The sequence below is a fragment of the Tigriopus californicus genome, chromosome 11 (genome assembly GCF_007210705.1).
Source record: "Tigriopus californicus strain San Diego chromosome 11, Tcal_SD_v2.1, whole genome shotgun sequence".
NCBI classification, from domain to species: Eukaryota; Metazoa; Arthropoda; class Copepoda; order Harpacticoida; family Harpacticidae; genus Tigriopus; species Tigriopus californicus.
This window is the reverse complement of record NC_081450.1, coordinates 9,461,498-9,478,484: the sequence shown is the minus strand read 5'-3', so window position 1 is coordinate 9,478,484 and position 16,987 is coordinate 9,461,498. Positions and strand designations below refer to the sequence as shown.

Sequence of the window (16,987 nt, the reverse complement as noted above, 5' to 3'; positions counted from 1 at the left end):
GCCTGACAATATAAACCCTTGTGGATTGGTTCGTGTAAATCAAATGCAAACAAGATTTGTTTATTTGACCAAGCGGATTTGGTTTAAAAAGTTATTAACGTCGAATGTACCATTTGCTTGCCTGTAATATCCGTATGGCGTTGGTTGATCTGGTAGCATCTTTCAAGTCAAACCTGGGCAATTTTTTGACAAGCATTCCACATCAACCCTACTTTCAAGAACTACTATGGTCTGCCAAATCAAATTCGTTGGCTGACCAAAAATCACTTGATTTGAAGTGGTAACACATAAATAAAATACAATCTGTCATTTCAATACTACTGTGGATTACATTCCTTGTAGCAGTTCGAAAAGCTCATATACCCTCCAAGTGCTCTCCCCTTCGCCCCTCAAAAATGAGTCGGGAAAATGCCTCTGCTGAAGGGTGTATCTGGATTGTTCACAGGGTTCATTCTAATCGGTGGGCACTAACCGTTGAAAGTTCTCTTGCTATCAAGGGACTCTATTTCAAAGCCTTGGATGTGTCTGATGACAGTCAAATAATTGAGCACGAATCGAACCAAGCGTTCTGAGTCAGTTGTCTCCAGTGCCGTAAATGGGAACCAGTCAACTAACTCCACGACCAGCACACATTTCGTGAGCAGACAGTGTCAAATCTCAACCTACATACGTACATAACAAGTCCGCTGGATTCCAGGTGTTGGTGTCGATGCCACAACGCCAACCAAGTCTCGATGAATATCCCAGACGATTTCGAAAACTTCGCTCCTTCTCAAATCATATGGAGCGAGTGCTGGAGATCAGCAGATCCGATCAGACGACAGATATCGGAAAGAATCGGACAGATTTCATTCTCAACCCCAAAAAGAGATGCTCGACGTCACTGCTTGACACTCTTTTAAAGCCCATTGCGAGAAGCTCTAGTCCGGCGGTCCGTTCCAAAACCAGGCCTTTTCAAGCAAGAATCTCCGGACCGATCCCTCAAAAACTCACTTTTGAACATCGAGTAGATCTTCCCAAACCGAGTCAAACTTGACAGACACCCACGTCGTTGATCGACAAGAACTCAAAATAAGTTATTGGACAAACCCCCGAGGTACAATTTGGACATCTGTGAATCATATCAGGGTAACAAGGACCCAAATGATCAGCTAGCAAGTCTCCTTTCGAGTATTAATTTTGACCAAAACTAGAGTCCACCCAAATGTCAATGGTTATTTTGCAACCGATGAAATTGCTGGTGGGCGGTAACAACATTTTTGTCCCCCGGTCCTGTTTTCAGACTAAACTCAAACACACACGTACTACTTTGTACTGTACAAAGTGTGCCCATCGAGGGCCCATTGGCAGCGAAGCTTCTCCCTCGATGTTTCTCTACTGTTGCTCGCCCAACATTTGAAGGTCATTTACCAGGGGAATATTTATAGGCACACATGGCTCTTAATTTGTCTGACAAACACACCAAGTCATGAAATGAAAACAACAATAAGCATCGAGATGCATGTATATACACGGTATATTTAACTTGTGATATGGGCGTGTGCGTGTGTATTGCAAGAATTCTGGAACAGAACAACAAGCTCTGGATCAGGAGACTTGGACCTGTGGGCCGGTGTGTAAGTCCGTAAACGAACCAACTGTAACTGTATTTGAAAGACTGAGAAGCGGGTTCATGTATAACATGAGTAGCAGAGGGAGTGAGTGGATGATGATGGTAGACGGTGACATTTGAATATAACGCAGAACTCAATTTCTGTGCATGGAATGATGATTACAGGGATATTTCTTCTTGCTGATCCAATGGACCATCATGTGCCTGTGCATCGCCTTTGGAGCCTGAACGTCTGAAAGACAGAATTTTGGTTGGTTATCGCCAATGTTTTTGGAAATGTCAACCCCCTTGTCGTCTGATGATCTTTATATTATATTGACATGGGTAAATCGGCCAAACCCTTGACAACGATCCTCATTTCGTTTATCACAATGAAAAAGTTCCAAAATTGAATGAAGAACTCAAGTTTTGGATGAGAGGTCATTTTTCAAATAGCAACAATCTAAAGCCAATGTCAAGGTACAAATAGCCCTGTGTCTCCGAAGGTGCGTTGGTCATCAATCATTTTTGACTATCTTTCATTAGAGAACGAATCGCTTCAGCGACCAATCGAAAGAGTCGGTTGCCTGAATCACAAAACCTCTTAATTTTCAACTCGCCCATGAGGCTCAAACCTTTAGTTGTTGACCTTTAATAGCGGGATCATGGGCCTTGAGATTTAATTTAGTTTCTTTTGATGTGGCCAGTTCCTCCCATCCATTCATGAGATGTGACCAAATGTGACCCCTTATGAAAAAAAACATCCCTTTTTGCCTGCCTACAAATATGCAGGAACCTTTTCGTTCATCCGAATAGATCCAGTCGTCATTTCTTAACTCCGGCCCTATTTTATTCGATTCCAGATTCTCTGGCCTGGTTTCTAGCATCCCCTCCAGTCTTTGGATCATGTGAATTTGGTTTTTTACCTTGGTTTGAGAAAGCTGCAAAAGCTCTGATCTCTGCCAAAGTCATTTCCATCCTCGAGAGTTTGTGGGAGCAAATGCCCGGCCGTTTCAGGGAGAAACATTGCCGCCCCAGAGCCGAGAAAGCTCAAGCCAGCGAAAATCAGGAGCGGAAGCGACCTCATATTGCGTCCCTGTGTGGGCCAAAAACGAATTTTCAAGGAAACATGTACTTCTGAGAACTTATACAGGATGATGTAGTGTACGAGTAGGTGTACGTACGTGTGTACACTGTAGTACATGTACATGAGAGAGTCGCCACTCGCATGAACAATAAGTGAGTGGCACTCCCAAGGCCGTACTAGTGTACGTTCCAATGGGCCTTACCAAGTAAACAATTTGAGGCGAGATGAAAAGTCCAATGCCGCCCGCAATCTCGCAGGAAGCCACGCATGTGCCTCGGACAATGGTGGGCATCAGTTCGGACACATACTGGAGAGCGATGTAGTAGGCGCCACACGAGCACATGCGACCGCATAAGGCCAAGGCCAAGGCCGTTTCGGGTTGGTCTATGTACAAAGTGAAAGTTGTGACTGTTTATCACGGGAAGTGGGAGAAGTCGAAGGGAACAGCAGCAGTCTCTCGACTCTAGCGCTCTGATGATGAGATTCACGCCCTAAAGTTTGCTCATCCAATGTGGCCTTACCTTGATGAAAGACCTCATAAAGTGCACTGGCCAAGCCCGAGAAGGAAAACAAGCCCATGATCACGAGTTTTCGACCGAACTTGTTGGCCAGAAATGGGACGGAAAACGCAGGGATTTCCACCACAGCTCCGTACACATATTTGGTGAAACCATCGCCGCCCAGATTGGAAGTATTTTCCACGTGTCCGTAATAGCACATGAACCCCACCACACTGGAACGAGCCATCATGACAGGAGGGGAAAAGTTCTTAATCATTGGACCATTTGGTCCCCAACATTTGGAACCAACCAGACGAACTGACTGTTCACCTGAACGTTAACGGATTAGACAAAACTAGTCTTCATCGTCTCTTACCTAATAACCATGGAAATGACCAGATGAAGGCATAGTCGGGAATAGCCGAGAAAATGGCGGACACCATTGAAGTTTGTAAGCAAGGCGTCGACGAGCCAAGTCGATCTATCACGCCCCTCTCCCTCCTCTTGGACTCTGGATTTCTCCATGCTTCGGGCCTTTGAGATCTGGCTCTCAAGGTCCTTGAGAACCGGCTGAAACCCACAAAGCAAGCGGTTTCTTGACCAGACTGCCCCAAGAATAATATGCTGAATGTGCCACTGTTATAGTAACCGCATTGGGGCACTTACTCGGACGTCCGTGCCATTGATCTTGGCCACTTGTTGGAGGATCCTGCCCGCTTCCTGGAACTTATTGTTACAAAGCAACCAAGAGGGCGACTCAGGGACCCATGGGAAGAGGATCACAACCAGTAAATTAGGGAAAGTGGCCAAGAAGAGGAGCTCATGCCAATGAGACAACTCGTGGCTGATGATTGGAATGGTCACTGAGGCCAGAGAGTAGGCCAGCATCATGGTCAGGAGTGGGATCACACGTTTCTTGACACCACAGTATTCGAGAGCTGTGGAACGAACGAGGTGGCATACATAGTACATGCAGTATAGTATGTAGTTAGTGGACGAGGACGTTCTACTGTACTTCAACGTGTGAACTGAGAATCACGAGGATCGGTCGGTTGGTCGGTCTGACTGACTAACGGACTGACAAGGTGAAGGTTCTTTGGCAGTAAGGCCTTGAATGAGTGAGGAGGTACTTCACTTACCAATCAAGTAGGGTAAGTGGGAAATGATGTGGTGAGACATTCCCACCATGAAACGAGCAATCGCAATGGGCACAAACCCATGAGCGAAGTAAGTACCGATTCCGCCCAGGAAATAGACCACGTGACTAAAGAGAACCGTAGGTTTCCGCCCCATCCTAAACCGGAGACACGCTATCAAAATCTATACACATCAACAACAGTATGTACTGACAAGGAAAAAACAAGCAAAGATAATCGCTACGAATATATCTACGACCTCATTGAAAATAATTGTTTCAAGATCGGAGCGGCTATTTTTTGCCTACGCTACGTCAATACTTTATTTGTCCAATGCCGAAGCAAAGTGAAAATAAAATGACCTCACCTCATGAAAGTTCTTGTAATTCCAAAGCACCGCCTCTAACCTACCCTTTGTCAACAAAGAGATGGTTGGGTGCGGTGCATTTTAATTTATGCCCCAAACTATGTGACACTTGCCATTCTTCTGTTACTTGAAAGGAAGCAATTTACTGTTCATCTACTCAAGTGTACCTAGTATAGGCAGTATGTATTATTAATCATTGGGCTGAGCTTGAAACTGGCCCTTGGTTGAAGGCCGTCCGCATTGCTTCCCTCGTCTATTTATTAGTACACTAATACTCCTACGTACTGTAGCAAGGGTGATTGCAATCAGGAAAACGAATGCGTGCATGCCATTCGGCTGTCAATCCTTTCGTGTGACAATAAAACTGATATCTTGTCCAAGCACGAAGTCCCAAAACACTTACTTTCGTTTCGCAATCACAATACCTTTCTTCCCTTCATGTACCCGTACACATATCTGCCGTACATATTTGATCAAAACCACTCCAAGTGAATCCAAAGCGACTAGCTAAGCTAGTAGATAGGTACTAGCAAAATAGCTGGTTTACTAATGCGGGGCTCTGGTTTGAGCAATCCTACCAGGACAGAATCCATCCAATCGAACGATGGTGGTACATGAAACAATGGAATGAAAGATTCGACTCACATGTCGTTCATAGCTCCCCAAACAAAGCACCCAACGACATTGCCAACCCAAAAGATTTGAGTAATGATGGTTGCCTTGTTGTCATTCTCGCACACCCAATCGTGCTGGAACATGAATTCGGTGTAAACGTATGCCTCGTCAACATCAGCAGCAACAACAGCAACAGCAATTCAACAACAATGCAACAACAACAGCAACAGCAGCAAAAGAGCAACTTATGCTCCCAGTCGTCGCTCACCGAGGTTCAGTTTTCCCATTAGTGTCCCTATTGGTTTTCCCAAATTGATCCTAACAAAGTCTCATGAGTTTACGATGGTTCTGGGTTCTCTGGAGTTCTAACGAACCCACGACCCGCCCCCCCCCCCCAACCATTCTGGATAGAGACGACCAATGGGAACAAACCAGCCAGCCAGCTAGCTAACTAGCCAGCCACCTCAATGGGCGACGACCATTATCAAGTAAGGCCAATAAAACCCCCATCATTCTACTAGTAGGTGCATGCAGTTGATCGGTGCTGCTCCTCTCGCTTCCAAGTACGTGAAAACCTGGCTGATGGAACATCAAAAGTCCGTATTACCTCAGCTACCACGGTCATGAAAATATTTGAAGTGTCATAGTTCCACCCTTGAGTGCAATGGTTCCACTTCAGATCGCCATCGCCGAGACCATCCATAAGGAGCTTTTTCACAGCGACCGTTGGTGTTCCATTCTCCAAGCTGTGAGAGAGACTGATATTGGTTGGGAATTGGCATTGGGCCAAGTTTTGCCACGGACTGCCTTGGAACTGAAGAGAGGAGTTCAGGAGGGTGGAAGCAGGCAGGAACAAAGAAGAGGGAGCAGAAGAAGAAGAAGAAGAGGGGATCCTGCATTCATGAGGTGGGACGGAGAAGAGGAAAATTTGCGTGTAGTAATTGATTCCAGTCATGAAGGTCGTATAGAAGATGAACACCATCAGTAGGAACTGATAGCGATGAAAGTCCCCAATCTGAAACACACAATGCCAGGCCCATCGATCACGTTCCAATTGTTATTCATGACGTCTCATCCTACGTTCAGCACGGAACATTGATAGAACAAGTGAATTTTTCATACGTTATACTTGACATTAGCCAATGGCAACACGCTTGTAGAACAAGTGTTCCCAACGCTAAAAAAACGGAACCTGGATCCAAACAGCCAACAATTGCATGTCAAGCCATGGTAAAAAAAGGGCTCAATGCATTTGAAAGGCTTTTGAGAGGCTTTAAAATTAGTGTTTTCACCTCATTCGAGGCCAAAAACCAATGCAGAATAGACGTAGATAGAGGAAAAAACACCAGAGAATCGCAGCCTTTGCGCTTGACACCAACTTAGACCCCCCTTCGGATACAACCCACATTCAATGCCAAAAATACCGATCTTTTACCCACCTGGGACAGATAGATCTCAAAAGACATATTAGGGTTGGTTGTCTCTTGTATCTGAGGTATATGTCTCGAGGATCGAATATCTTCCGACCAGATCACTTTTCCAATGGAGCTCTTCGTCGTTCTGATCAAACTTGCCAAGTGATTCTTTGTAGTCATCTCTCATCCTAACGAAAAGTTTCTAATAACAGCAACAGCAACAGTGACAGCGACACGGACAGCAACCGGTATTGGTAAGCTGTTACATCTCAGCTTCTGGCAGTTCTCCCGGGACTACGAACTACCAGGCAGTGAGCCCGTCACCCCGTAAGTACAATCATGTCCACTGGATTGAGTCAGATCCACACCCTGGATGGAACAATCTTCTTGTTTCCCGAAGAGCCGTTGCGTTTGGCGCACCCGGAGAAAGAAAACGTCGGGACCTGTGTGTACGTGTGTGTGCAGTATGTGGAGTATGTGAGAACGCATTTAGTAGTCATGTGTGCCGTTGGCGATTGGAGCACAGTATTATTGTCCAAACGAAGCTGCTCGACGCTTCCAAACGGATTTGTTCGAATCTTCCACATGCTCACGTTTCTTACTTTTGACATAGTACTTTGAGGACATTTGGAAATTCAAATCTCCGGTGGCACTCAACACGTGACAGACAGCCGGTGACTGAACAATCAGTTCCGATGAAATTGGAGGACCTTCTCTTGGTCTCTCTCTAGTCGTCTGTTCAATGTTGTTGACTCGATGAGACAGCTAACGATTGCCGATGACGGATGGATCAAGAAATGCACCCTTCTTACGAGGAGTGCAAGTACTACCGTACATACTCGTGTACACAACTATCTACTCATGCAGTATACATATGTATAGTGCGTACAATACAATCGTCCCCAAGTCCATTCTAAGTAAGTACGTGATGAGGAAACGAACTAAAGAATTGATGCAACGAGCATTCATCGACCCTTCGCCGGGGGGTCCGCCCCCTCATCATCGTTGGGGGCTGAAAATGGTTTGCTTTCCAATAATGAACATTGGCCGTTGGCTGGATGTTTGGTTGGTTGCTGTTCGTGGTTTCTTGGGTTCTTGTGTGTATGATGACCACCGACTACTCTTCGTTTCCTGTTGACCTTGTACGTATTTGAGCATTGGTCTGAAAAATGAACAAGGAATATTTTGTGCATACTGGCAATTTGAAGCCCAGACTCGAGAACTACTTATTTGTTCATATTGGCTGCTCCTTTGTATATTTAGGTTATTATTGGACTCATACACTTTAATAACATGGAGCCTTTAATGAAGTCCATATTTTTAGGGATCAGGCCTAAATATTTACTTGATGAACTAATATTTGCAGTTGCTGTGTTTTGTATACGATTCATTTAATTCACAGGCCAAATGTCCCATACTTTGAGTGTTGTTTGTTGGCACATAATGTGAGCCGAAATTGCCTTTATTTGACAAAGTTTGCCATAAAAGACTCGAACACTTCAAAATAACCCCAAAGAAAACCTCATGCCGTGTCCAATATGTCTTCAAGTTTCAAGGACGGTGAATCTTTTTTCCTTGGATCTTCAAATTTGGCCATTTGGTGGCCCGCCTTGTTCGCCCGCAAAATGAAGCTAAAATCAATTGCAAACTCTGGCTTGAAATTGAAAGTGCATCGTGAACCCGAGTTAAAACATCGCTCAGGTTCTAAAATCGTGACGAACCACACGAATTGGTTAAATCTCCCACTGCATCTTGAGAAGTACGACCAGGAAGAGCATTGTCAACGTTTAAACAGCCACCTCGACAAATTACAAGTCCACCCATAGTTTTCAACCTTTATTGACAAACGCCAATGGTGACACTTTTTCCGATAATTAGAAAACTAGAAAATAGGAGGAGCCAATGAAGCACATACTTGCGGACGGATTGGTTCAAGCTATTGTTGACAATTTTTTTGTATGATTATGTTATAATCTTCATCTTTTTACTTTCAGTGTTGAGTCTCACGGGTTGGCTGACAAAAACAAGAATCTGAATACACTTTTCGAAAGAAGTCTCGACGTTATTGTGTTCAGTCGTTTCCAAGAGGAGTTATGTCTGCATGCTGTTTTCTAAACTCCGAAGCAAAGTGGAAGATACTTACTCTTTTTCTCGTCAAAATTGACAAAGGTTGAGGAAAAAAACCCTTCGAGCCCCTTTTGTTCCTGTGCATTTTAACAGGCCTCATCTCTATTAACCTTAACAACTCTAAATTATATAGTAAGGACGCACCAACAAATAGACAACTTTCAACCAATTTGGGTATTCTCAGCTTCAAGATTTTTAATGCAGGGTACGAGTACGTTGTCGTTTCTTTGTAGAAACATTTCGAGAAATACAATGGAACCAAAGAACTGACATAATAGTTCAATGACTTAGTTTATTTATTAGCAAGGCTTTAAGGTCATGAATGGAGGCTGAATGCGATTTTTTAAGAGCATTATTTTATTCGGCACTTTTGGAGGGGGGCTTTTTTACTATAAATCGGTCTTTTGGGATGTAGCACTTATGGCTGATTTTGGAGCGAGATTTTTTCAACTGAACCAACATCATAAACAGATAGCAAGTCCTTGGAATGCAACAACAACTATTTACTTTTGGGCCCTAAGCTTGACAAGCAATGCTTCGCCTAGTAGTTGGTCTTTCCAATTAATAGAAACACTTCAATGAGCCCGGCAAGTAACCATTGAAGACCATGACCACGTAAATGCATTAATACTCAAATAATTAGCTAGTTCTCATCCAATTCCTTGTGTGCCAACATGAGGACATGACAAACTCCTACACATGTTTACCAAGCCCAGGCATCACATTTTTTTTGCTGCCAGGGTCTTTATCTCTGCAAATTTAGATGCAAGGGCCCATAACCACTTCATCCCAATGCCCCCAAAACCGGGTCTCTAGTCCGGTCTTTAGACTAGTGAGGAGGCCTCAGATTTTCGGGTCAATACGAAATGACTTGGTTTTCACATATCTGCCTCTTTTGGGCAAAAATCGCTTCAAATGCTTTTTGCCACCAATTAATAACCCTTTTTTATGTTTGGATGATAAAACATCTAAAATGTTCTCGCGTTTGGCAAAATTTAGTCGCTGAAAGTGAAGATATTTTTTGGTTTGGTTTGGGTTTTCACAGGCCAATGCAGACAAATAATATAGGCGTGAAAGACCGGGACCAGAGAAAGGTTTTCTTCTTAAAGGCTTTGCTCACAATTGACAAGATCTTTTCAACTAAGAACAATATTGAGCAGATAGGATGGAGAGTGAATTTAGGTTTGTTCTGGTCGTCTACTGAAGATGATTGATGGCTGCGCCATCTACAATGGAATATCATTGAATAGCGTGCTTATCTGCCAAGGCTGATTGATGGCTGCACCATTTGCTAGTGGAAGTCATATTGAAATTAAAGATTTTTTTTAAAGATGTTAAGTATCTGTAACTTAAACGCCTATCACTAGTCACCCATACACACTAAAATCGGGTCTGTCTGATTTACTGTCCAACCCTACTGGTGTGGGAAAGAGAACCAGTACTGACTCAAATAGTGAGATTGAAGTGTTTTGTTCTTTTGTTAAAAAAAGTCATCTCCAATATAAAACAAGATATTTATAGGAGCAGCTCAGGAAGTGTTTGCTTGCCCTTTTCAGCGTCAGAATCCCTTTTAGATATGGTAACTCATGTAATAATGTTTCTTGGTGTAGGCTGTGGCACACCCTAAGAACAGCTATTTTGAAATTGGATAACTTAACATTTAGAAGGCATGAATTATGACGATAAAAAGGTACATATTTCAGGCTCTGTTTGACCCACAAACTCAAATATTGGTGTAATTAATGTGTCATTTGTTGGTCGACGTATCTATGTGAAACTGAGCGCTCTGGAGGTAAGTCATTCAGATAATAAAACAAACTGTTGCAGTGAGCATGTTCTATTCAACTCATCATGTATCTAGTTTGAATGAACAAGAGATTGAATTTTTGACATTGAAGAGTTTTTCATTCAAACTCCTTCGTTATCTTGAAGCTTATTTAAGGGTAGCTTAGACGTCCTGAATATTGCAGTTTCAAATAAAACTTACGAACACTAGTATTTTTACTCCATTCAAATATTGGATATGGGCATGAAGAAAAAAAGTCCTTTGTGATTTTCCTTTTTTTGCGTTTGTCTTTTTGGTCTCATATTGGATATTGTCTTTTTTGGGGATCACGTAAGAACATTAATGATGAAGGATATTTTGCAAAAGCGACATCCAGTCTATATGACACTTTTGTTGAGGATTAGGCCGCGACCACAACAGTTTCCGTATAACTAGTGTTTAGAGGTTCTTATAAGCCTAGTTAAACAAGGTTTGCCGTTTCAGTATTTTTTCTGTAGACATGGACCTTCAGACCTTAACAAAGAGAAACTAGAACAAGATAATTATTTTCATATTAGCTTTGTTCCATGTTTTCAACCGAGCAAAAATCCGTGAAAAGGAGCTTTTGGCTGTGCATATCAAAAATCTAGAGCCAGTGCGTCCTAAAAAAAACAAAAAAAAATCAGCTGGATCTGGTGGAACATTTGGATGATTTTAGATTGTGCTAGGCTTTCGAAAAGTATATTTCAACCCTTTTCAGGAAACCGCGGGACTTGTTCCATTCTTCCCAGCAATTGCAACACAATTGGTTTCGATAATTGCACAACAAACCCTAACACATTGCGTGTTGCAGTCTTGATAAATTAAATATCGTTTTGCATGCCTCCCTTCTCTTGCATTCAAGTCGTTTGTTTCAAAAATATTGGAACGTGGAACCAGACCAACGGATGCATCGTGCAAAGACCTAACCTGTAGCAATTGTTCACATTATCAATGCTCTTGCCGTTTTCCTCATTGATCTATTTATTCAATCCATTCAATTCAAGTCATTAGATCAGCTGATTCGATTGTGGCTGAAACGTTTGCACTCATCAAACCCACCCGTTTTAATTGACGTGTGTGTGGAAGAATCGAAAACTAGAAAATTAGAACAGGCTCTCACGTGGCTTCCCACGTTTATCTCTGACATATGTGATCGTCCTATACGATGTACGTACAGTACAGTACACAATCCATTTCAACATTTCACATGTGGTGGTGGAGATATTAAAGTTATACTCATGCACTAGTTTGGCATAAAATTCTATGTCCAATGACACTGGATGAGATTTTAGTCCTTCAAAGCATCAAGGTTCATGATTGGAGCCTGTTTGGAATACCAAGAAGGCTCAAGCTTCACGTGGATAGCTAATTAAACAATGTGGTCGCGTGAAAGAGCCAAAAATGTCAGGCAACTCCGAGCATACGTACTAGATATGGCTGGTGCACAAGTCCTTCGAACTCTGATCTCAATGCTACATACATACTATGCAAAAATAGATCAAAGCGAATCGAATCGAAGTTGTACTCTCGGGGTTTCGTCATTTTTCAGGAAAAGGATGGAAACGTTGGGAAAACAATCAACGACAGCTTTCAAAGCTTTGCGCTCCTTGTGGTTCGATCGGTACTTTTTCTTATTCTTTGTAATGAGTTGGCGACTTGAGACATTTCGAGCTGAGACGAAGAAACTTCTTTTGATTATGTCAACGCTAATGAACACGACGATGATGATGATGGTGATGAGGGGAAGGAAGAGGATTCAGCATGAATGCAAGCCAAGGCGTAACTCGACGTAACTACATGGAGACGTGACTCCTCGGGGGCTGACAAATCTTGGAAAATAAGTTGTCACACTCTAACCTAAAATATACGGAGCCCTGACAACATCCGTATCTGTATTCATAATTCAACATCAGTCACAAATCCCAAGGGATCAGTGGCGCCAGACTGTTCGCTCGGAACGAATTCACTCATTCCTATTTCAGTTCCTTCCGGTCTGAGAATAGGAGGATCTTTCCAGCCTTGAAGCGGAACCACAGCCTTTGATGCCAATATTAATCAAACTATTCGATTCCGACTTAATTCCAACGAACTCATGCTGACAGGGTTGATTCTCGGAAAACAAGACAGCTCATTATCACTTTGGCTGTCTCCATTGAAAATTGGATTTCACCTCAGGGAATTCTATAAAAACGAGGAAAGAATCGAAATGAAGCTAATTGTGAGGTGAAATGGGTCTTCCAGCTTTTTTGTTCTTCACTTGACATTCGGTCATTCATGTTTGTTTGCCAAGACTCTGTGGTTGGCCTTCCTTCTCGATGAAACAGGGTTGCGGTCCCGAGGAGCTTGTTTCTAAATGTATTGATTAGTTGAATAAATGATATCCTAGAGCAGCTCTGACTAACTCACTACTGACTGACGGACTGGTGGGGATCAGTGAAATCATCATGAGCCTTGGATTATTGTGGAACTGGTCACGAAAATGTCAATGCAACAAAAAGCAAACACGCACTAGTACTTGTACTGGATTTCAACAACGACCTCGACGACGATAAGCTTGATATTCACTGCTATTTCACGGTTGGCTGGATTATTAATAGATCGAAGGGTAGATGGTAGCGTTTTATTCGATTGTTTGGTTCTCTGTTGGTCGAAGGTGATTTCATGACTATAACATATTTACACTGCAATTGTTGTTCTAGCTTGATGAGGGATGGGTAGGGGATGTAATGGGCGGCTTATGGAAATAAAAAATCGCCTTACCATAACAATATGAACGTATACATATTTAATAAAAACCTCTAAATTTTCGAATACACGAACAAAGCTCGGGACATTTTTCCTCGTGTTGATCTCATTCTGTCTTTTTAAAGGGTTCTAATCATATCATAGCGTCGTCAATGTTTGCTTTTTCAGTCTTTCTCCGCTCCATTAGAGCTCAAAAAGGCCATTTTTTGTTTAACAGGACTTGTTCGAGCACTCTCTTCATTCGTCGATCTGAAATGAAAAGATGAGAGTTAGGTCCTCGTTGCAAAATGCAGTCTTAATTTGTTGACGCTGAAAGTCTATCAATACATCGTGTGTTTTGAGTCAAACTTGAAAAACTTGTCGTTGTGTTGCGTCACTCGATGAGGAAACGAATCAGATGGGTCCTGAAGTCAAATACGTAAATGAATATCTATCAGAACTGGAATCCATCCAAGTCATAAATGGCACGTCTTCCAATCCCCATGGGTCACGTGGGGGCCCCAAGGTGGTGCAGCAAGTCAAGTTCCCCAATCCTGGAGCAGAAAACCTCCGGCTAGATGGTAGTTCTTTGCTTTCGTGTTCGTCGTAGGTCTTTCTCACTTTGAGAAGTTCGAAGAAGTTGTGGGAAGTTTCAAAGCATAGATTAGAACGAATTTGTCATATCATTTATGGCCTGATACATCCATCCACATTCTTTGATGAAATATTGTTTCGCTTTCCTTCATTCTTTCCTTCCATTTCATCCGGGAAGGAAAGGTGATGGCAAAGTGGGCTTCTTGTCACTCTCCAAGAAAAAACCATAGTCATCCATATTTGATGATGCCTCAGAGACTTTGGATGGGTGGACCGTCGGGTGTTGGAATCTGCTCATCATCAACAACCGTCAGGGCCCTTCTTCGTGTTCTTCCCCCAAGAAAGGCCAGACAAAACTTTCAGCCAACTGAGAAGATATTGTGCATCACAAAGATGGGCATTTTATCAGCATCATGAGTCGGCATTTTTCATGGCATGATACATTTGAAGACACAACACCCAAACTTTCGACCAATGCCCCGAGAATGCCAGCCACGAGACACATATTGCATACTTTTTCAACATTAATGTAAATGAATCTGCATTTAAAGATCATAAAACAGTGCAGAGTTATTAGAAGCCTACAGACCGAATGGGTAATTAAGGGAATTAGTACTTGGTACGAGTACATGAAATGATTGCACACAACCCCGTTTAAGATCATGAAGCTCCATGTTTGTTGGTGCTGACCTCGAGGCTGCCTTGATAACATAGGCATGTCAACAAGAGGCTCGTTGAGGTCAATCAAGGCCAGTGGACTCGAACACTGATTCTATTTTTCATTTGCTCTAACCTCAAGGAACACGTTTCGACCGGTTTGAATTGAAGCGAATCCCCGACCCCAATTGTTTGGCCCTGTGTTTTGATTAAATTGTTATTTGCCGAAGCCGCAAAAAGTGGCAGATCTAGCTGAAACTGTCCTTGAATTCGTCCTGAAGTAAGAAAGTTGCTTTTCTGGAGGAACGAAAGAGGCTTAGTCAATCAGGCTGAGGATTTTTTCCCCCCTAGTGTTGGCTTATTTATGCTTCCTCACAGGCACCACCAACCCGTGCACACATGGGGTTTGGCTAGAATTTGGTGATTGAATTGACTCGAGCTAGAATCCTGTTAGAAGGGCTTTGCGGTAGAGCGGAAAAATGCCTTCTCTCCATGGATGAATGGGTGAGAACGAAAAACGAGCAGAGAAAAGAAAGACGAGAGAGACCCTCGGCCTTTAAGGGAGGAGTTTGAGTTATCCAAACAATACTGAATTCGACTGAAGGCTGCTTCTTTCAAGAGTACGATTGTACATTGTGAGCACCTTAGATAGAGAGGCGCTGCTGGCAATTGAATCACAAGGTCTCATATGGAGATGTCAGTAAACATGCCCGACCTGGTTGGCGCCGAAACTTATATTGGTTCACCACTTGAGACCATGAACGTAATTCCAAAGGTACACATCGCTGGGTGCATAATTTTTTAGAGACAAAGCCGCCTTTGAGTGATGCCAACCAAAGAAAAACATTCAAGAACGCCTGTATAGTTTTGAGTTGAGCCCGTTCGTTTCTGTTCCATAAAAGTTTTTGAGAGCACGAGTTTCTGCACAAAATAATTTCCTTGAAGACTCATCCATGCCAGAGTAAAATGAGCTGGAATTCGTTCCTCGACTACTGAACGAGTAAACTCGCGTGGCCTTCAATTCGTCCTTCGAGCCCATGAACGACCTTTAGGTCTAATGGGAAAAGAAGCCACAAACCACGGCCACATTGTGCCAAATCGTTGTTGTTGTTGTTCTAAGTACAATCAAGTTGTGTATCGTCGTGAAAACGAAATACGGAACATCCAGCTTGAGCAAGTATTACTTTTACAACGGCTAAACAACACGGCTGTCCGCCGCTCAAAGAAAGTCGAAGATAAATGTGAGCCATCGCTGCCGACCTCTTCTCCATCTGCTCGATTCAAAGGAACACTGAGTCAAGTGAGTGAGTGAGTGAGTGAGTGAGTGTACTAGGTAGACACCAGAACAGAGGCAAGGGAGGAAANTTATTCTTCTCCGTTGTCCATGAGTGGTGTTCAATGTGCCTGGGATTGAGTTCGACAACCAACTAACTCCCAGGAGTGAGTGAGTGAGTGAGTGAGTGAGTGAGTGAGTGAGTGAGTGAGTGAGTGAGTGTACTAGGTAGACACCAGAACAGAGGCAAGGGAGGAAACAGTGAGCAGTGAGCACTAAGCACTGAGCAGTCAGCAATGGAGAAGCACCTCCGGCTCGTTGGGTGGGTTTCCGAGTTTGGACCATAACTGAATGTCGTTCCTGAGTAAGCGAGCGGCTCGCATTCGAGGCCGTATTTGCCTGTCCTCGACGTTTCCAATCTAGCTGGCAGCCAGAGACCGAGGAAGGCGGAAGGCTATACAACCAAAGTTTTGGGAAGCTCTAATGGAAGAGAAAAGGCCAACGTTTTTCTCCCGGGGCTCATGGCACTCAATACTCATGGACCTCCAAACGCGAAGAAACCGACACAAAGCGCTATAGAGAAGCGAACTTCCCCGCATGGAGAAAGAGGAAAATCATCCCAAGGAAGGGCGAACAGGAGGAACGAAGGAAGAAGGCGTGATGATAACGGACATGAGGAAGGCCAGAAGACGGAGGAATGAAGTGGCGCAAGTCAGACGGAGAGAACGGCTTCATTCGCCGTTGTACCGATAGTCAATACGCACATTCACAGAGCGGCACGGAGGGAAAGAGGAACCTAGTGTCCGGGATCTGGTCTTCTTGCTCTTGAAAACGGCCTTGTAAGCACTGCCCTACTTCCTAGCTTCTATATCGGCTTACACCAGCTGAACCATGCATGAGGAGAGTGAAAAAGACGCATTGGATCCCCACGCGCACGCCACTCAAGGCTGACAAGAGCGCAGGGGAGAGCTCTAGCGAGCACACAACAACCGCAGCGGCCGGCCGGCCTTGGAGTTAGAAGAAAGATCGGAATAAATAACACGATTTGGAAGAAGACAGGGTGGCTGGCGCCGAAATCGTTTGATAGGGATTTG

At 43.5% G+C, this 16,987-nt stretch overlaps 1 protein-coding gene and 1 long non-coding RNA gene across 2 annotated transcripts; both read right to left on the bottom strand.

Moving 5' to 3' along the window:
• Window positions 1-1,498: 1,498 nt before the first annotated feature.
• On the bottom strand, window positions 1,499-6,926 carry LOC131890569 (solute carrier family 22 member 7-like). The gene is made up of 10 exons (XM_059239939.1): window positions 6,736-6,926; window positions 5,904-6,311; window positions 5,327-5,430; window positions 4,318-4,472; window positions 3,845-4,116; window positions 3,555-3,748; window positions 3,200-3,411; window positions 2,881-3,062; window positions 2,518-2,687; window positions 1,499-1,844 (listed from the first exon to the last, which is right to left on the bottom strand). The coding sequence occupies exons 1-10, from the start codon at window positions 6,889-6,891 to the stop codon at window positions 1,772-1,774; spliced, it is 1,926 nt and encodes a 641-aa protein (XP_059095922.1). The 5' UTR covers window positions 6,892-6,926; the 3' UTR covers window positions 1,499-1,771.
• A 6,325-nt stretch (window positions 6,927-13,251) lies between these two features.
• Window positions 13,252-15,971, bottom strand: LOC131890146 (uncharacterized). The gene is made up of 2 exons (XR_009374276.1): window positions 13,718-15,971; window positions 13,252-13,639 (listed from the first exon to the last, which is right to left on the bottom strand). It is a non-coding gene; the product is annotated as an uncharacterized LOC131890146 (long non-coding RNA).
• Window positions 15,972-16,987: the final 1,016 nt, after the last annotated feature.

Coding starts and splice junctions, on each gene's coding strand:
- LOC131890569 (XM_059239939.1), bottom strand. CDS start 6,891: ATGACTACAAAGAATCACTTGGCAAGTTTGATCAGAACGACGAAGAGC. Junction 2,688..2,880: donor CGCCTCAAATTGTTTACTTG/GTAAGGCCCATT, acceptor TGGCCCACACAG/GGACGCAATATGAGGTCGCT. Junction 1,845..2,517: donor TGCAGCTTTCTCAAACCAAG/GTAAAAAACCAA, acceptor TCTGTCTTTCAG/ACGTTCAGGCTCCAAAGGCG.